General features: G+C 39.1%; 2 protein-coding genes across 3 annotated transcripts in view; both read right to left on the reverse strand.

Moving 5' to 3' along the window:
• cenpi (centromere protein I) overlaps positions 1–10536 on the reverse strand; it is a 28092-nt gene extending 17556 nt beyond the window's left edge. Inside the window, exons 1-8 of the mRNA XM_017473325.3 lie at positions 10281–10536; positions 3670–3807; positions 3395–3513; positions 3196–3303; positions 3034–3082; positions 2893–2939; positions 2629–2718; positions 2415–2546 (exon numbers count right to left, since the gene is read on the reverse strand). Of these exons, the coding sequence (XP_017328814.1) occupies positions 2415–2546; positions 2629–2718; positions 2893–2939; positions 3034–3082; positions 3196–3303; positions 3395–3513; positions 3670–3807; positions 10281–10446 (849 nt within the window). The 5' untranslated portion in view covers positions 10447–10536. The remainder of the gene's footprint in view (positions 1–2414; positions 2547–2628; positions 2719–2892; positions 2940–3033; positions 3083–3195; positions 3304–3394; positions 3514–3669; positions 3808–10280) is intronic.
• Positions 10537–14496: 3960 nt separating this feature from the next.
• Positions 14497–17249, reverse strand: tmem35 (transmembrane protein 35). 2 transcript variants are annotated; one of them, XM_017473487.3, is made up of 2 exons: positions 16998–17249; positions 14497–15778 (listed from the first exon to the last, which is right to left on the reverse strand). In XM_017473487.3, exons 1-2 carry the CDS (start codon positions 17115–17117, stop codon positions 15416–15418), a joined length of 483 nt encoding a protein of 160 aa, XP_017328976.1. In that variant the 5' UTR covers positions 17118–17249; the 3' UTR covers positions 14497–15415. The 2 variants fall into 2 exon arrangements, with proteins under 2 accessions (XP_017328976.1, XP_017328977.1); XM_017473488.3 differs by lacking the exon at positions 16998–17249 and adding an exon at positions 16535–16619.
• Between the last annotated feature and the right edge of the window lie 4493 nt (positions 17250–21742).

Here is a 21742-nt window from a genome sequence, read left to right on the forward strand (position 1 = left end):
CTTCAGCCAGCTGGTCTCTTCAGCCAGCTGTGTTACTAAATCTCATTTGTGAAGATTTCTCAATTCCAAATCGCCTTGACGTGACTTTGCTGCAGATGTAGTTTATGTGGCCCTCAGTATGATTTTTTTCTCCTTCGATTCTGAGAAATAAAGTTTTACTCATATGTTTTGGATAGCGGAAAGGCCTACATTACCCATAATCCTCGATCACCGACAACACCGATGATTCTCCAATCAGATTGAAGCTCACAGCGTCATCTATAGCCGTGATAGGGTTATTATTGGAGTGAATGGACGGCTGAAGCGTCTGCTCTGAGCGTCTCTTACGTGGCAGACGGGTTTACATTGGAGTCAGTTGAGAATCCAGAGCGTTTCATACAGAAATGGAAGGGTCCCTTTTGCGTCAGTATCAGATGCCTCAGGGCGTGACAACTCTTCGGTATTTTACGAGTTGGGAACGAGAACGTATGTTAAGACAATCATGCACCTATCACGTTCTCGCGGGCCAGATAAAATGACGTGGTGGGCCACAATTGGCCCGCGGGCCTGGAGTTTGACACATGTGCTCTAGACTGTTGTGTGTGAAATTCCCAAAAGATCAGCAGTTTATGAAATACTCAAACCAGCCCATCTGGTACCAACATCCAAAATTAGAGAGATGACATTTTCTTGTCTAATATTTGATGCGAACAGTAACTGAAGCTCTTGCTTGATTCATCTGCAATCAACTGCATGATTTTTTTGCATTGAACTTAGGACTGCACAATTAATTGAATATCGATCGCGATTACGATTTAGACTGCCCATGATTAAATGAACATGATCGACTGCGATATTGACGTTCAAAGTTTGTCCTCTGCTAATAGAAAACTCAGCTGCAGACAAATCAAGCGCTTCCTACACTTACAGCCAATCACATAGAGCGACGCAGGGATGACGTCATTTTGTAATGCCAAAACCCCGAAACGGAGTTAGCATTTTAGCCCTCGAGCTGCCAGCTTCGCTTTGAGTTCCAGCGCTTTGCGCAAGGGGAAATCATGACATTAACATAATGCTAAATGGCACTACAGAGGTTGCTGGGGACATTAAGCATCATCACGCGATGCTCTACAGTGCGACCATTTCACTCACATTTGTGACTGAAAAGTATTTTGTGCAACTGTGAATAAATATTTATTAGCACCAGTGCGAGTGACCTGTTCGGAGTTGTATAATACAATCGGGGCAAAAACTACAGGAAGTCCAAAATGCAACTACACTGAGCAACAGTTATTTTCACACTGATTTTCATCTCCTCAGTCAACCGAACAAGTGTGTAAATACTGCAGAGAAGCCATTATGATGACAAGTAACTCTGTACATCATCTGCTTCAACTTCCCGATCTCACAGTGACCATGAGCAGAGAGCTTACATTTAACTGTTTATGATAGACCTCCTCATTAAAGTTTAAACAAAAAAAAGATTGGTATCTGGATCGGTTTTGGTCATAAAAATCCTGATCGGAGCATCCCTAATGAACACCATTAAACTAAAGTGCTTTGCATCTGACGGGTAAATGAACTCACCCAATCACATCCTATATGAGATTATTCAGATATATACACAATATACACAGAGCGGTTCGAGAACTGACTCCAGCCCAGAACCATGACAGTGGGAAATGTCTAATAGGGTAGCTTAAAATATATTTAAGAGGAGCAAAATTCAAACACTGAACATTGATGTTTATTATATTTGTTTACAAGGTGGAACAGGTTAACGGGTTTTTTGTTTTTTTTTTTGCATACAGTCTGTAAAATTAGCTGAAAATATTAAGTTTAGTTTATCAGAAGGTAAATTAATTTGTCATGGCTCACACTATGTTCCTAAATTCTGTCATAATTGACCATCTCAAGTTTTCTCATGCCTACTTGTGTGTTATATTGTGGCATGAGAAAACTTAATAAATGTGAAAGTGCAATAAAAATATGTTGTCACTAAAATCAATTGATAATCGTGAAAAATAATCGAGATCTCAATATTGATTAAAAAAAATAAAATCGGGATTACTGTATCATTTTGGTCATAATCGTGCAGCCCTAACTGTACTGCTGCCACATGATTGGCTGATTAGATAACTGCATGATTGTACAGGTCTTCATAATAAAGTGGACAGTGAGTGTATAAGGACCTGCATGTTTCAATAGACATCCACTCAGTGACTAAAAGTAGAATGCATTCCAAGTGTGGGGAAAATAACTAACTTAGGCACCTAGAACAAGCAGATAATGTATCCAGGCTATTAGTATTTTACAGGTAGTTTATCCAGTATGTAGTAGGTAGTTTATTCAGGCTGTGGTCAGCAGCTCTTCCATCCAATCTAACTACCAGAGAAAGGCGGAAAAACAAACTCCCTGCTTTAAGCACATCTTACCCTTTTTCTGGAAGTGGATTTGCCTTTCAGCTCCACACTGAGCCTAAGATCAGCCATAACTTCAGCCCTGTTCTTCTTCTGAACAGCACTCAGAGCTGCTTTCCAGGTGGAATTATAGTTCTTGAAGCCAGTCTGAAACAATGCAGCTAGGCAAGTTGGTATGTCAGATGTTTAAACAGAGGTATATTTCCACTTTAAAAATGGATACACTCACCTTCATTCTTGATGGCACGGAGAGTGTCACCAGCTCTGGCCGAAAGACTTTGAACACAGCAAGTAGCTGCATGAGGAAAGGCTGTCTGCCCTATGGGAAAACAGAGCACAGAAAGGGTAGTACTGTCAAAAAACAAACGGTGAATAAATAATCCAATACTCTTTCTAAAGCATTCTGATGTTCAGTTCAGCAACCTTTTAAAAACACAAATTGAGCAACTTGCTTAATAATATCTCCGCAATGGTGGAAAAGTAATGCCTTTACCATTTTGGCCTGAATATCCATCAGTTTTCTCACTCTGTATGGCTGCACTGTGGGAAAGAGCAAAATAGGGCAATGTGTCTGATACAAGAGCGTTTATGGCAACACACTTCTTTAATCACTTCAATAATTAAAAAGACTTACCATGCTCCTTCATTGTTAAAAGGTACAACAAGTGGCAGATGAAAGGACACTGGAACAACAACAAAAAAAAAAAAAAAAAAACATTAGCCTGCACTAGCATGTTATATGGGCAATATCTGACTTGTTTCAGTGATATGGAAAAATAAGGCAAATTGAAAATACCAGATTTTCTTCAGTCACAAAGCTGAAAATAAAGCCATAGATGGATCTCAGCTGGTCTTTGCAGTCAATAAGGTCAAAAACAGTAAGAACCCAGCGAAGAAAAAGGACCTTGAAAAGAAAATTGAAACCCAGGTAGGTTTTCTGAGCAATTAATAATATGCACACAACTGAGCCAAAAGCTGCATACATAGATTATTACCTGAGCATTAATTGTCATTTTCCCCACGCACAGCCACGACACACATCGTACAATGGCTTCCTGTGGCACTACTGAAGCAGGTATCAAAAACTTCAAAATCCGCAAACAGTTCACACCACCTGTGTAGTGATGAGAACAGTTTAGATAGTAACACTTCCACTAGTTTATAATAACCTAAATATGAGATGTAGGAAGGTTGCTTATTTGTTAGATGAGTTTTAATAAAGTTTAGCACGTGGATACAAAGGCCAACATTACAGAAAAAATGCTCTTACCTGCACGGAGACTTAGTGCCAAGTCCAGAAGCAATGAGATAGCATCTGGTGAAAGACCATGACGGAGAGCAACAGTCTCCACCACAACCAAGTTCCTTTCTAGTTCATCATTGCCTCTTACAACTGTGCCTTCCTGCACTGTGAAAGACAAAAAAAACCTCATGATTAACATGGGAACAGTCTCCTGTAAGACACCAGTTTGCCTGGACTTCTTAATGTCATTAATAACCAATAACCAAAAGCGATAAAAATTATCATCAGGGGTTCTCAAGTCAAGAACCAGGAACCAACTGCTTTCTACAGGTTCAGATTTTTTTCTGCTCCTAACACATCTGACCCAACTCACACATAGGGGTGGGCAAAGATACACACACACACACACACACACACACACACTATACTTGATATGTACATGATACACTGTAGAGCAGTGTCCCAGATAGGTATTAAGCCTGGTTATAGATTAAATTGACCTGTTAAACTGGACTAACTCAAACACTTTCATAATCGTGGATAAAAATAAAAAAATACTAGATTGAGCTTAATCTAGATTTAAGTAGGGCTGCAACTAACGATTATTTTCCTAATCGACTAGCTGGCCGATTATTTTATTTATTTATTTTTTCAATTAATCTTGTTGGGACGGTGCAAACTTTCAGTACACTTTTTTTTATTATTATTATTTATTTAAAATAAATCCACAGACAGAGTGTTACAAATATAAACTTCAGACTAAAACTTTACACAACTGTTTGTCCAAAACAGAAAAAAACCCAATACACACACACACACCCCAGAATATATATTATTAATTTAGGACTGTAAATTAATTCAGTGCTTTTTGTGCATCATAAAAAATAACGCACAAATACTTTTATACAGTATAAACTAAAATAAGTGAAATTTTTATTCATCATATATAACAATTTATTTATTTTATTCTTTTATTTTAGTTTAGCCCCTTACACACAGTGGAGCATTTTGGATATAAACATGTTTGTGCTCGTTCAGCACTATTTGATCTACACGGAGTTTAATATAAAATGCACCCCTGCCTAAGAGGACTTTCTTCCTCAGTCACATGCCAATTTTGCCTCCGTCTGATGGAGACTGGGGTCATGCTGGGAATAAATGGTAACGTTGATATAAACCGTAAACTGAAGAAAGTCATTGTTGGTGATTCTGGGTGTCTGCTAATGCTACCGTGCGCATGACATCATGTGCCGTCAACTAGGAAGCGGCTTATAGTTCCACTTAGTAACTATATAAAAAAAAAAAAAAACGTTAGTGATAAATTAGAGATGATATTACCTCACTCATATCCACACACTAGAATGCACAGTGTAAGTGTACAGTACTTCATTTGGGACACAACTTTAGTATTTACTCTCCGAAGCGTGTTTTTGAAACAGAAGTAATGTATTGAGTAAATGTATACCCATGCCGCGCACAGACCAACTAATCGATAATGAGATTCGTTAACAATGATTTTCATAATAGATTATTATCGATTAGTTGTCACAGCTCTAATTGCAATTTTGCTGTTTGTACACTGGAGGGGGCACAAGTTTATTTTTTGGCCGTGAGAAAAACATGGATTGGAATTTTAATGTTATTTATTGAGGCGGAATTAAATGAACAATAAATCTCAGCATTTTGCTCCCGTACTCCCTCTGTCACCTCATGTACCCCAGTTTGGGAACCACTGATGTACAGTGACAATTTTCATATTTTTGCCTTTGTATACCACCACAATGGATTTGAAATGAAGCAATCGAGATGTGATTGAAGTACAGGCTAAGCTTTAACAAAAAATATTGCATTAAACATTTAGGAAAATAAACATAATCCCTCCATTTTCACAGGCTCAGAAGTAATTGGACAACTGACTGATAAGCAGTTTCATGGCCAGGTGTGGCCCGTTTCCTCATTTTGGGCCACATTTCCATTTCTTGACAAATTAAAGAGACAAAAAGGTCTGAAGGCCAAGTGTTGAATTTGCATTTAGTAGCTGTTCATGGGAACTCAATATACAGCCCAAAGAGGTGCCACTACAAGTGAAGGAGATCTTATCATTAAGCTGACTAAAGAAACAAAAGACACATCAGAGATAACAGAAACTTTAAGACTGGCCAAATCAAAAAATGTGGTACATTCTTAAAAAGAAGGAACACACTGGTGAGCTCAACACCACCAAAAGGCCTGGAAGACCACAGAAGGCAACTAAAGTGGATGATGGCAAAATTCCTTTCTTGGTGAAGAAAAACCCCTTCACAAAATTTACAGGGTATCGTCAAATCAATAATCATCATACACTGTGAAAAGTGTCAACTTGCCCTTCTCCAATTTTAAATTAGTTTAGAGCAATATTGTGTTTAGATAAGTTAATACACAAACTTGGTTAAATCTATAACATTGACCATACTAATCACTGTTTTGAGAAAGTAATAATCAACATTAGCGTATTCACTAACATACGCTAACGCTGCTCGCCGTGTCCGCTGTTGCTGCTGTACCGCGATATCAGTCCAAAATGTCACATGAATGTTTGCAGCTCACTATAGTAGAACAGTACCGAATTACATGGTGACTTAAGTGGTTATTTGCAAGTTGTAACATCAAACAATCCATGGAAGCCTCCTTGAAAGTCTTATTTTCTCTGTCAGAGCATGTTAAGCTCAAACAGCTACTTTAATTTCTCACACTTTTACAGTAACATGCCTGAGTGGCTATTGGTAACGTTCTATAGTTACGAACTATAGTGAATTTCAAAGATCCGTGTGACATTTTGGACTGAAACAGCAGATAATTGCAAGTTGTTTTTTTGATCAACAAGCTAGTTGGCTAATGTTAGTTATATGAGTGATATCTAATACCAATGGTCACCTTCTCAAAACAGTGACTAGTATGGCCAGTGTTATAGATTTAGCCAAGTTTGTTTGTTTATTTATTGATTTTTAACACAATGTCAGCTGCAAGGCTATTTCATAGCAAGCACAGGGTAAACAGTACAAGATGTACAATTTACAAAACTACAGTCATGTGAAAAAACAAGTACACCCATGGAAATTGTTTTGTTTTTTAGTTTGTTTGGTTTTTTACATATTTGTACAAGCAAACTTTTGATCATTTTTGAAACAGTGCCTATTGATAATGTTGATACACATACACAAATGACGCATAATATTGACATTTTGCAGTCATTTTCTCAATTTAAATTAACATTAAAAAAACCAGATCAGACACGTGTTTTAAAAAAAAAAAAAAAAAAAGTAAGTATACCCCCGACATTTATCACACCTTCAAATCCATGAAATGAAGAATCAGGTGTTCAAGATTGGGTGCCAGTGATTAGAAGCTGCTTAGGGAGTGCACATGGAACCGGTCTTATTTATACCCCTCTCATATCTAGTGTCTGGTGTTCCCTTTGTTATTGAGGTGTATGGTGTCCTCAAACCAAGAGCTGAGGAGTTCTATAAGGCCTTATAGCTTATGGATGCCTGAGTCTGGCAAGGGATTTAAAATTATCTCAAATTATTTGAAATACATCATTCCACTGTAAGGAAAATCATCTACAAATGGCACAGATCGACTGCCAATTTGTCCAGGACTGGCCATTCCAGCAAATTCAACCCAAGAGCAGAACGTCTGATGCAAAAAGTCATCACCAAGGACCCCAAAATTTCATCACAGGTTCTGCTAGTAAGTCTTGCAACTGTTGGTGTCAAAGTGCATGCTTCTACAATCAGAAAGGCTGCACAAATTTGCCCTGCATGGAAGGACCAGACCTTTTCAAATAACGTGCTCTTGACAGACGAATCAAAGACAGTTGTTTGGCCACAGTAACAGCAGACATGTTTGGTGCAGACCAAAAACAGCTTTTCAGGAAAAGCACCTCATACCAACTGTGAAGCATAGTGGTGGAAATGTTAAGGTTTGAGGTTGTGTCACTGCCTCAGGCACTCATTGATTCAACTAAGAATTCTGCATCATATCAAAGAGTGCTTGAAGATAATGTGAGGCCATCTATCCAAAAGTTGAAGTTGAACTGAAAGTGGACGTTTCAACAGGATAATAATCCTAAGCACACTAGCAAATCCACCAAGGAATGGCTTAAAAAGAAGAAATGGTTGGTTATGGAATGGCCTAGTCAAAGCCAGAATTTGAATCCCAGTGAAATTGTGTGGGGGATTTGAAACGGGCCGAACATGCATGAAAACCCTCAAACAGCAATTCCAGCAAGCCTGGTGGACAATTATGCAAAACGCCTACAAGAATTTATTTCTGCTAAAGGGGGCAATACCAGCTTCTGAGGCCAATGGTGTACTTACTTTTTCCACAGAAGAATCACACATCTATTGATATGTCTATTGAATAAACGACTGAAAATGCTCATTTTCCTTCTGGTTTTGTTCAAGTATGTTAGCTTTATTAATAGGCACGGTTTCAAAGAGGACCAAATGTTTGCTTGTCCAAATATGTCAAAAAAGCTAACAATTTCCATGGGGTGTACCCCCCCTCCCCCCCATGACTGTATGACTGTATAAGACAGATTTAACCAATTACTGTGTCTGTGTAATAACTGATCTAAAGTGAATACTGCTATACACTTCTTAAAAGTAGAGAAGGGGGCATTTTCACAATATGCATGGCCATGTTGATTTGACGTCACTCCGTAAACAGGTAAGGAACTGGTCATTGAGAAGATCACCCCAAGCTGAGAAGTTCAACTTTCACGTTCATTTTCTGGAACTTTTATTAGTTGTAGATAGGGAATTACAAGATGCAACTTCGCCTCAAAAGCAGCAACAGAGGTCGAACATGATGTAATTCTGAGCTCCAAATTGCCACTTCCTCATAAGTGGTCATTTGCATCTCAGACTGATGTCATTTTCAACCTTGGTGAAAGTGGGGGAAAAAACCATGGCCTTTCATTAGCAACAACCTAGTCAGCTAACTGTGACAAGTGATGCACATTATCATGAGTTTAACTCATGAAAAGGAAATAAGTACTACTTTGTTTACTTCTGATGCTGTGCATAGCCATGTTGATTGGACTTTACACCATAATTTGGGGAGGAACTCAGAGTCAAGTAGGAATTTCATATTGAAGGTTTGTTTTCTTTGGCTTTTCCTGATCGGAGGATGGGAATTACAAGTTACGAAATTGAAGCAAACGCAGCATAACTGTTATACCCCACTGATATCAAAACGAATGCCATAAAATCCCTCTTGATATAAATCTAAATAATAGATATTATTTAGATAGTGGATTCTCAGCATAGCAGTGACAAGTGGTGTAGTGTTCCCTGAACAGCAGTGTTGCTAAGGATTTTAAACAGTTTTTATAGACCACCTACCAAGTTGGCACACATTTGATTTTAGAGCCGCGACAACTAATCGATAAAATCGATAAAAATCAATTATGAAAATCATTGTCAACGAATCTCATTATCGATTAGTTGGTCTGTGCGCAACATGGGGGAGATTTACTCATTACGTTACTACTGTTCTGAAAACGCTTCAGAGAGTTGTGTCCCAAATTAAGTACTGTACACTTACACTGTGCACTCTACCGTCCAAGTATAAGCCGCTTCTAGGCGACGGCACATGACATCATACGCACGCAAGCATTAGCAGATTACCCAGATTCACGGACAATGACTTTCTTCAGTTTACTTTCTGTCAGCGTTACCTTTTATTTACCTTTTATTTTATTTACATTACCTCAGTAATCATCAGACGGAGACGAAAACGTCACAGGACTGAGGAAGAAAGTCCCCTATGTGCACTCTGAGCCAAGTGAAGTGAGAAATCAGCACTTATACCAATGTAGTGTAATTAGTTACTTTAGTTAACAGTCATGCAATAATGTTACACATTCGCCTTTTCTGTGTGTCTGCGTGTGTGGTGAAAAGCAGGCCTAGATAGATTGTCCATCTCAACATTAATAATAAAATAATAAATATGCCAGCACAAAATAAATATATATTGTCTCAACAGTTACACATGCACAGATGTTTTACACATCAGTACATCGGATCGTTGGTCATTTGATCGATACACCGATCCATATACATGGATCGTTACACCCCTCATTCATACATGCATACACGCATGCATACACGCATGCATACACGCATGCATACACGCATGCATACACGCATGCATACACGCATGCATACACCAGTTCCATGTTCGTGCTGTGCGGAGGGGTCCACTGTGAGTGTAGCAGTGGCGGTTGATGTAGAGAAGGACCGACAATAGCAGAGCATATATACAGTTAAAAACAGTTGAAAAGTTAACTTAAACTCTCAATGGATCAAAGATTTAAAAAACACAAATGATATATTGCGTAACCATTTACATCAAGGACAGTCTATCTAACATTTAGCTAGAAAGCAAGCTGTTAAACGTACACATGTTTGCTAACTAGTCAATAAAGCTAGCTCGGCTGGGCTAACTAGTTTGTTAGTTTATAATACTGCCGCGGGGTTAGTTGAATAATTCTGCTGTCCTCTTTTGTTTGTTTGTTATTTACCACATGTCGGCCTTGAGACGTTGGAAAGCGCCTTTAACGTCATCTCCTGTTCGCTACGCGGCTGACTTACCGTTTGAAAGATAATTCAACGCAAGTTGAAACGGGTTGGTCTCGCCTTTCTTTCTCACATTTTCTGCCACACGTAAACTCCTATTGCTCAAACCAGAGCCTGAAGACACGAATGATTCTCTGAATCCATCCGAAGATAACCCAGGCAGGTCAGATAAATCCGCCATTGTATGCACTACATAATTCTCTTTCACTCGGATTCAAATAAAACTCGAATTATCCGCGCGACCGTTTGGACATGCGCACTTGAATACTTCCGGTTTAGCTCAGTTATGCCATCCAGTGGTAAGACCGCCTCATCACCGTCACCAGTTTGTATTGTTCACATGAAAAGGCACCCCGATGTCACAGCGTACGTTTACTGAAGCTCTGTGCTGCAAAAAATCTCCATCAGTATCTCGTTATAATGAGAAAAATATCGTGCTATTACGAGAAAAAAAAACATCGTGTTGTCACGACAAAATGAAAAGGTCCTGTAGTTATGATGTCACGTACACAGTTATGTTCAGTATATAATTTGCAGTGAAATGAAAATCTGGCTTACTCCACCTTACACTGTGCATTAAAAATTATACAACTAAAAATAGCAAAAAGAAATAATAATGATAATAATAAAAATAAAAAATAAGAAATATTTTTTACAGGAATGTGCAAAAAATAGTCATGTACAAACTATGCAGTTATATTACGTGTAGAAACAATGCAAAGTGTGTGGAGTGCAGAATGACAAGAGAGTCTTTATGGAGTCCTGCAACATTATAAACATCTAAAAATCTGACGACTTAAACTGACACTTAAACTTAAGGCTTAAATTTATTTTGTTAAATGGAATGAACAGTGATATTTACATTTACAGCATTTAGCAGATGTCCTTGTCCAGAGCAACATACAGAAGTGCTTTGAAGTCTCTATCAAAAACAACACATCCTCAAGCTAGTTCACTGAATCAGGGACTAAGAGTACCATCATTAACATTACACACACAAAAGAGCTCAAGGTGGTGACTTGGCCTCCAAGTTCCACAGATTTCATGCTGCAGTTCCACAGATTCCAGCGCATCTGTGGGATGTGCTGGACAAACAAGTTCAATCCATTGAGGCCCCACCTCACAACTTTCAGGACTTAAAGGATCTGCTGCTAACATCTTGGTGCCAGATACCACAGCACACCTTCAGAGGTCTTGTGGAGTCCATGCCTCAATGGATCAGAGATGTTTCGGTGGCACAAGGGGGACCTACACAATATTATGCAGGTGGTTTTAATGTTATGGCTGATCAGTGTAAGTTCTTGATATAAATGCTGCAAAACATGTTCTTGGGTAAATTTCACCAGTTGTCATTATATATATATATATATATATATATATATATATATATATATATATATATATACAATTAAACAACAGTTGAATTGAAAAAGCTGATTCTGAAAATTGAGAATTGAAAGAGTCATGACAAAGCCCTTAAACATCCCTGTCACTACAAGTGGTTTCATAATATGCAAGTGGAATATTCATGGAACCACAACTAATAGGTTCCAGATAGGTGCATCACACAAGGGCCACAACTAATGTTTTTGCTATCTCTCTTGATTTTTCAGGCTAATGATGGCTTGCTTCACTGGCAGTGTCAGCTCATTGGACTTCATATTGAGAGTTAACAGCAACAGATTCCAAATGCAATGGCCACACTTGAAATCAGTTATTTTCCTGCTTACTTGAAAGTGAAATAATGAGTGTATAACATACTCATGGTCATGGTCATGGTTGTGGCAAAAGCATCCTCTATGTCTGTGTTCTTTAGCCACTCCTTTCCTTTTGAAGTTTTTCCACATTAATCTGTGTAAACTGAGCAATAACTACCACATTTTGAGGTTGAAATGCCTAGCGGCATCACTGATATTATGGTACATCTTAGTCAAGGAGTATGTGCACTTGCGTCATGAAGCATCATACAGTATGAGCAACTCTATGACCCAATTTTTATCACTGCATTCGTGTCATGCACTTGTGAGCGGTAGAGACTTCTCTCATCATACAGAGTACAGGCTCCCTTAAACTTGCAACTGAATAGGCTTCTGCTTTTAAAAATGGGGGTACAGCAAGTCAGAAAAGTCATTCTCCAAATCTGAAGCATCCAAACTGCCCAGCCACCTCCTCAGTGATTGGCCAGTAGAGATATGTGAATGAAATAGGGATTGGAAACTGGTGGAAGCTCTCACAACATCTCTCACACCCTCTTTTTAACCTGCTTATCACAGAAATTGTGGGTTGCAAGCAATCTATTTATCTGCATTTCCCATAGTAAGCATTGTTCCTTTAAAGCAAGTAGCTTTTTTAAAAAATCTAAATAAATTATTGACTAAGTAACAGACACAAACAATGGATGAACATAGAAAATAAAACCGACGTAGTGTTTATTTCAGTTCATTAAAACAAAAATTATTTCAGTCATTAAAACAGTTTATACCAGTGCTGTTGAATGCTTTATTCTGATTCTGGTCAGATGGTTTTGATTAATTTTCTGTGACAGCACAGCTTGGAAAGTAGTTATATAAAGATTTATATAAATATACCTGTTCCACTGCATTTTTCTTATTCACTATATGAGAGAGAAAAGAGAGGCTGGTGAGGGAAAGACGGTTATAACTGTTATAATGCAAGATATAACAGGAATTAACTTGTCTTGTGGACACTCCACAACATTAAACATAACTATAAATGAATAAATAGTATGAATTACCTTTTTAATTAAATGAATAAAACATTAAAAATTGCATTAAATGTTAGCATTGGAAATTACAATAGCATAAAAAGGAATAAAACAATTGGGGATGTGCTGTTGGACAATAATAAACTTCAGGGTAAGGAATAAAACAAGACAGGGTATAATGTGATATTTGTGTTATATTTTTAAACAACTAAGAAAACATTTGAAAACAGATTATTACATTTTAGATTTTGCAATCCATTTTGATGTAATGGCTAAAACAGAAAACAAGCAGCATTTGATGCCAACAGCATCAATGGGGATGTCTCAATTACCAAGAAGACTAATCCTTCTTGTTACAAAATTGTATGCATGAACAGGAAGGAAGCTATTGAAGAAACACTATTTCAAACTTTCATTTGATCTTGCTTTAACCCATTGGATCAGTTCCAAAATCTAATCAGTTTATCTGATTGTTACAGTTGATTGTAACTTTATTTGCAGACAGACACAGGCTCAGGGGGCCCAAATAAGAAGCCCAAACACAAATGTGACCTGACTTGAATTAATGCTCCAGTAACTAAGGAAGAAAAACAGGCAACTTAAATAGGGCATTAATCAAACAGGGAAAATGGGGGGGGGGGGGGGGGGGGACACGAGTATGGTTGAGACAGGAAATGGAAGGAGACAACAGAGAAATAAGTTCTGCAGGGACAGTCAGGGTGCCTTGTAGTGGCCAAAGGTGGAATTGCCCTAGGGGACATTACGGAGGCAACCTGAAGCACCACCAGGGTAAATACACAATCTTAGTGGGGCAGGAGGACAGTAGAGAGCCTCCAGCTCTGAGCTCAAACCCTCTCCTAATCCAGTCTATCCCACTGCCCCCAATATCCCTCCTGTTAGTGAAAAGGCTCTTAAGGTACAACTGCCTCACTGGAGTTCTGCTGCATCCATGTTTGGCTGGAGCATTCTGCCATGATGAGAGTCCATGGCGGCAGATACAAATGCAGAACTCCATTTGCAGACAGACAGGCTCAGGGAAACAGGCACAAGGAATAAACACACTAGGTACCATGGCCATCAGAAACAGAGTAAAACTAGAAAATAAACCCTAAGAAAAAGTACTAAACTGCATAACATCAATAACACCTATGAGTGGCCAAACCACAAATGTGACCAGACTTTAACTAATGCTCCAGCACCTAAGGAAGAAAAACAGGCAACTTAAATAGGGCACTAATCAATCAGGGGAAATGAAAAACGCATGAGTATCGTTGAGACAGGAAATGGAATGAGACAACAGGGGAAGAAGTTATGCAAGGACAGTCAGGGTGCCTTCTAGTGGCCAAAGGTGGAATTGCCCCAGGTGACATGACAATAAATCCTACAAACATTCTGCAAACTGCTTGGTCTTTAGATATCATGTTACTGAGTATCTTGGACAAACACATAAAAACTTCACCACTTAGTGGTGGAAGCATAACTAGGAAAAAAATGAAGGCATTGGAATACTTTCTGAATGCATTTATTCTCCTGAATTTTTAAGCCTTCCTTGCACAGTTTTAAATTAAGATTAATTTCCCTTTTACTTAAATTGAGATTAGTACTAAAGATCAGTAGTTTCTTATAATAAGGTTAATACAGATTTGAAGGATGAAGATATCTTTATTGAACTTTTACAAGTAACAGTTACCAAACTAAATCTGGTAAAAGAAACATGAAAGCAACAATACGGGAATTGTCTTTTATTAAAAAAAAAAAAAAAAAAAAGGAATCAATAATTAAAAACAATTCATGTCCTAACACAAAACAGCAAATCTTTTACACACAGAAAACAGTTCATTTTCAGCAATTTGTGGCACGTCTGTAATATAACAACCACTGGAGTATCATGCTCGGAAAGTCTGACAGCCTACTGTGAAAAAACAGAATCTTAAATCTTTTGCATTGCATCAGAGTTAAAATGATTTGCAAGATGTTTTTTATAGCTCTTATCTAATGAACATTTTTTCTAACTGATTCTTTGTATGTAAGAAACCATTATGTCTTTTCTATAGTGTCAGAAAAAATGGTCACTATGGGAGTAATAATAATAATAATAATAATAATAATAATAATAGTCCCTTAAAGCTGATGGTAGACTAATAATAATATTAGCATTACATAGGGTGGTATTACATAAATTCCAGTTTAAAAAAAGGACAGCAGGGGTTAACAAGGGCAATCAATCAATTATTCACTCTTAGGGTCAGTGTTTAGGAACAAGGTTTTTAAATTGAAGGCTAAAAGAACTGTATAGTTGGACAGCTTGTATGGGTATAAAGAATGGAAATCACCTTTTGTGGTTACCCTCTTTTACTTGTCACACCATATCAGACATTCAGGAAATGTCCACATTTTGCATTTCCTTCAGTCAGAAAAAGAGAAGCTAAGAAACTTTGATTTTGTTTTTTTCCTGAGCATTGACCTGTTCCTCTCGTCGTTCCTCTTGCTCAGGTCGGTCATCACTCTGGCGTGCAATCAGGAGGCGGCAGGTGAGTAGGATGCCAAACACCAGTGCATGGGCATAGCGTTTCAGAGGATCACCAACTAGCTGGTGAAAGAAGAGCACAGCAAGCATGACCAGCAGCAGCAGGAAGTTTGCCACATCCTTCGGTTTCCCAGGCACAAGTGTCAGGACCACACCGCACGCCACTTCAACAGTGCCGATGATCTTACGCAGAAGCACTGAGGTAATGCCCAGCTTCTTCAGGCCTGGCAGAGCCTTTGCATAACTCTTATATGCCCTTTTCTGAAAGGTGAACAGAAACACTGAATTTAACAATAGGAGCAGAAAAGCAGCATGAAGACGACATCCATTCTAAAGCTGGGTGTTGCAGAAATGTACTGATTTACTGAAATAGTAAAATAATCACAATTCAACCTGTTTTTCAAACGGGTCAGAGCTGCACTGGTAATAAAATATTAGTAATAGCTTGTTGACTAAAAGTTTGCTCCTGTGACCAGAAGGTTGCAAGCTGCAAATCCCAAGACAGGGATAATCAGAAAAGCACATAAAGGACCACAGCCAGGCAAAATCCTTAAGCCTGAACATCACCATCCGCTCCAGACTGGAGTCCACTTCCTCTCAGAAATGGGGTCCAGACTTTTTATTTGAACTCTATTGACTGACATATATGTGCAGAAAGCTACTGTTTAGTACACAATAGCATAATGTTAGCTTGGAGCATGACTATAATGTGCAAAACGATAACACGCAGTTTACCGTCTGCAATTAACCTTTTTTAAAAAAACGGATCATTTAATACACTATAATATACACCTGTCTTATGTATCTCGAATATTACTGAAATTTTAATTCATCAGAGTCGTTTCAGAGGCATCTGCAGGTGCACCATAGAATTTGCTCGAAGCCGCCGCCATTGCAGACATTACATTCACAACCCAGAAGGTGGACGCTGTGGGACTGCAGCTAAATACAACACAATCATGAACATAATGAAACTTCACCAACGATAGAGTCAGGTATAACTCTGACATGTATTACCGCATATGGACTGACACTGAGCTGGAGGATGTAGCTCCTGCGGTAACAAAGCACTATATCAAACAATAGCATGGTCCCGCACCCGCACAGTCCGTGTGTGAAGAGCTCAGGTCAGTAAAGCGGTTCCGCAGGCAGCACTGTCCAGCTTGAAGCCGGTATGTCTTAGAAAATTAAACCAGCCAGGCCTTTATCGTGTCAGTTATGTTGTATAGTTTGACTGTAGCTAATTCTAAATGCAGTTCTGGGATTTCACTCTAGGATGTAGATTATACAGCTAACCAGTAATAAAAATGAATGAAAACCCTTATCTATCACCAACCAAAGCACCCATATGATGTAATGTAATGTAATGTAATGTAATGTAATGCTGTCTTAAGACAAAAAAGGTCCACGGAAAGACACAATTAGAGGCGCATGATTTGTGGTCCAGGTGCAGCAGCTGCATTTGATCAGACACACTCACCATTTCACTGTAGGCATCTTTGCTTAACCGCGGTGTAAGTTTAATCGTTCCCATGAAGACAAAAAAGAGGCCTAGTGCAAAAGAAAGAGCGACGATGGTTATTGTCCTCGGCGAGGCCATATTCGGTCAAGACTGCCAAAAGTCCAGGTCCGTCTAACAACCGTCGTGCTCGTTATCCTCAGTGTCCTCATGAAGATGCTGAGGGGGAGGGGCTATCTAAAATCAAACATGGCGGCACGCCATCTCGGCCTCACTGAATCCCGCCTAGAGGGTCACATCGACTAGACTAGAAAATCTGGAGGTCGACCAATGAAACTGTTCACACGAAATGTTGTAACGCTTTGAATACTGTGGTAAATGTGGTATCCATTTTGTGTGGTGTGTAAGAAACTATTACAGTTATGTATAGTTTAGTTGAATTTACCACCACCTGCAAAAAAAAGAAGAAAAAGAAACAAGAGTAGAAAATTTCTGAATAGCATAGCAGTTTCTGTGCTATGATTAAGGGTCTGGTTAAAGGTCTAAGAAGTTAGTGTTGATTTTTTTAAAGTTACCTTACCATATATGAAAGATTTAAAATGGGGTCTGTAATTTTCTAGTAAGGACTAGGGTTGTCATGATACCATATAATGCATATATAATGATTATGAATTTATAATTTTTTATTGATCACATAATTTACAATTTCTTTATTGATCACATATACACTGTCTTTTCTTTGCATACCCCAGCATGTCAGGAAGCTGGGGTCAGAGCTATGGTACAGCATCCCTGGAGCAGAGAGGGTTAAGGGCCTTGCTCAAGGGCCCATCAGTGGCAGTGCTGGGGCTTGAACCCCCAACCTTCTGAGCAGCAACCCAGTGCCTTAACCACCAAGCCACCACTGCCCCATAGGATACTACAGCTGAAGTATCACAATAACAAGTTGTATCACAATACCATGCAACGTGTGCAAAATTTTCCTCTGAATACTTTATTATTGAGAGTAAATAACTGGCTATTGGAAAAACTCAAGAACTGTCATACAATTGGCAAGCAACTAATTCAGTATGCCACATATTTCATCTATTGTTCCCCAGAGCAATAAAATGATGCAAATGGAAAATGGAAAGCACGGGGAGAGCGCGCAAACTCCGCACACACATTGCCCTGGCAGTACTCGAACCCTGAAGGTGTGAGGCAAACGTGCTAACCATTAAACCACCATGCGCCCAAACTTAACAAACTACAGGTAATTTTTTTTAAAAATGGTTCTTAAGATGATGAGAGGGATTTGCCAAAGGTGAAAAGAGAAGGAAAAGTCAATGAGGGTGGGCGAGATACAGCACTGAAAAGCAATCCCAGACCGGGATCAATGAACCAGTGTTGAATTGCCCGTAACATATTCTCTTTAAAAATGTTCATGAACTAGGCAGATTTAAGGCTACCTTTGAGGAAGCTGAATCCCAAATCCCTTACTATTGGGCAAGTCATCATTTCACAGCCCCTACAGGTTGGCAATATTTATGGTTGTTCTGAGCTCTTGAGACATTTGAAGAACTGTCCTTAAAATTAAATGTTGGCCTATAGGCATTAGGAATGTAACGGAATATGAATAAATTTTCCAGGATGCACAGATAATTCCATTCTAAATACAGATACAAACAAGAGGTGCACTTCTCTGTACGATAGCTTGCCAGAAAGGTTCATCTTAGCAGTAAATGCTTTGAATAATAATAATAATAATAATAATAATAATAATAATAATAATAAATTTAGCGTACGTCTTGTGTTAACATAGGCTATAATAACAGCAGTGTAAAACATAAATAAATCATGTAAATAGCAACTCACAAAGCCGGCAAACAGATCGACCTCATCCTCACACATAAGTGCACCACACACAATCTTCTCATTACTCCTCTCCATACCTCTGACCATTTCTTTATCCAGATTTCTATTTCTCTCCATTCACCCCCTTCACTGTGTCCACCCTCTATCTCCTTTCATCGCAATCTTCACTCCCTTTCCCCCTCACACTTCTCCTATGTTGTCACACCCTTACTTCCCTCTGATAGCCACCTCTAATCACTGGACTTAAACACCGCAACTGACATGCTATGTTCCACTCTATCATCTTCTCTTGACAGCATCTGCACCCTAACCTCCAGACCTGCTCGCACATCACCCTCTAGCCCTTGGCTCTCAGAAGCTCTGCATAACAACCGGGCCAAACTAAGAGCATATGAAAGGAAATGGCGTTAATCTAACGATCCGACTGACCTAACTGAAGTGGTCCACTCACTGGTCCAACGACGGTATCCAATGACGTGGTAGAAGGATTCCCACGTGTTCCAGTCTTTTTGAAGCGATGTGAATACATTTACATTTGCCATTCCAATTCTGCTTGACACTCTCTTAAATTAAATCTGGCTCCAACTGTAAAAACCTCAATGTTGTATTTATTTCTTAGTTATTTATATTTTGATTCTTTTGATATTCTATACTTGATTAATTCTAGTTTATTCTATACTTTAAATTGTCTCGCACTTGTCATGTGCACGGATCTCATGGTCACAAACCCGCTAGTCTTGGTCATTAGCCAGAGGTAATTGACTAATACTATTTAGACGACCACCCCATGCTTATCCTTTCCTAAATAGTACTTTATTTAGTCCCCTTAGATAGTAACACTTAGTTATAGTAACATTATCTCTAGTCAGAGGTCATGACCACTAAAATCTACAGAGATTGACCAATAATATCTAAGCAAAATTAGCTTTATATAATCATGCCATAGTTTTCCTATGTACACATTAACTAGAAGAATATTACAGAGGTTTAGACTTCATCCTATTTAGATTTGGTCGATCAACTTTATGTTGTCCTAAAACTGAGATTTCCTATCGAGCCTGTACACTCTAAGTACACTCTAAGGATGTATCTTATTTACAGGAGGCCATTTGAGTGAGGGACCCTGGGAGGGTATGCCTTTAACGGCATGTAATATTTGTATTTGAACTGCTGTTGAGGGAACGAGACGATATTTTCCAGTCACACTGAGACCTTTTGTATAATTCAGTAAACATGTATAGTCGACATCTTATTCGCATTAAAACATGTTATGCAATGCATATAGACCTTGGGTGTGTTTAACGTGATCTCAATACAGAGAAGTAGAAGGGTGTGGAGAGAGGAAATGAGGATCTTCCAGGCTGACTTCGATGGAGATGATCATTTTTGAGGTGATCTCAATACAGAGAAAGAGAAGGGTGTGGAGAGAGAGGAAGTGAGGATCTTCCAGGCTCCACTCAGCATGATGTGCTATCTCAGGTGTGGATGCTAATTCTGTGGGAGAAAGATTGAGTGTTCATTTTCGAAGTAGTCCTTTGTCCTCAGAGAGTAGGTCTCTTTAGGTTCAGACATCATGGCACCAGCCTTACACTAACCAATTATCAAACACTTCTATCCTCTTTTTCCGATAGCATCTCCACTGCTAAAGCCACATACTACCAAGAGAAGATTGGCAGTTCTCCAAACACCAGCACTCTCTTCAAAACCTTTTCTTTTCTATTCTGTCCCCCTCCATCCCCTTCCCCTACCTCTCTCACTGCAGGTGACTTTGCCACTTTCTTTTCCAACAAGATTACATCAATCAGGAACCAGTTCTCAACCCCAAACATGCACAGACCGGCTCCTCTTCCATGTAACTCCCAACTGGCTTCCTTCCCTCCCCTCTCAGAGACTGATGTCTCTAAAATCCTTTTACATCTTTAACACATTCCTCTCTACTGGCACATACCCTAGTGCATTTAAGCAGGCCTGGATTACCCCACTACAGACCTGTTTCCCTCCTCCCTTTTCTTTCCAAAACTCTTGAAAGAGCCGTTTTTAATCAACTCTCCAATTTTCTAACACAGAACAACCTCCTGGACACCAAGCAGACGGCTTCAAGAGCAATCACTCCAGGGAGACTGCTCTTCTTTCAGTCACTGAAGCCTTACGACTAGCAAGAGCAACCTCTAGATCATCTGTCCTCATCCTACTCGACTTCTCTGCTGCTTTCGACACTGTGAATCATCAGATCCTCCTATCAACTCTCTCCAGCCTGGGCATCACCAGAATGGTTCAATTTTATTTGTATAGCGCTTTTTACCATAGGCATTGTCTCAAAGCAGCTTTACGGTAATATCAACATGGTATACAGATATTAAAGGTGTGAATTTATCCCAACTGAGCAAGCCGGCTCACCGTGGCGACGGTGGCAAGGAAAAACTCCCTAAGATGTTTTAAGAGGAAGAAACCTTGAGAGGAACCCGACTCAGAAGGGAACCCATCCTATTCTGGGTAACAACAGTTAGTGTTAAAAAGTTCATTATGGATTTATATGAAGTCTGTATGGCCTTAGGAGCAGCCGTAGTCCCAGCAGTCTGAAATTAGAGAAGATTTGAGCTCCATCCAGAGGCAGAAAGGATCTGGATCTCTAGTATCTCCATAAATTCGTGTGGGGCTCGGCGAAAGGTGAGAGGGAGAAAAAAGATTATTATGACTGCGAAGTAGTAGAACAGAATCTAGTCAGGGTAGGCTTGAGTAAACAAATACGTTTTAAGCCTAGACTTAAACACTGAGACTGTGTCTGAGTCCCGAACACTAATAGGAAGACTGTTCCATAACTGTGGGGCTCTATATGCGAAAGCTCTCCTCCCTGCTGTAGCCTTCACTATTCGAGGTACCGTCAAATAGCCTGCATCTTTTGATCTAAGTAG

The sequence above is a fragment of the Ictalurus punctatus genome, chromosome 8 (assembly GCF_001660625.3).
Source record: "Ictalurus punctatus breed USDA103 chromosome 8, Coco_2.0, whole genome shotgun sequence".
Taxonomy (NCBI): Eukaryota; Metazoa; Chordata; class Actinopteri; order Siluriformes; family Ictaluridae; genus Ictalurus; species Ictalurus punctatus.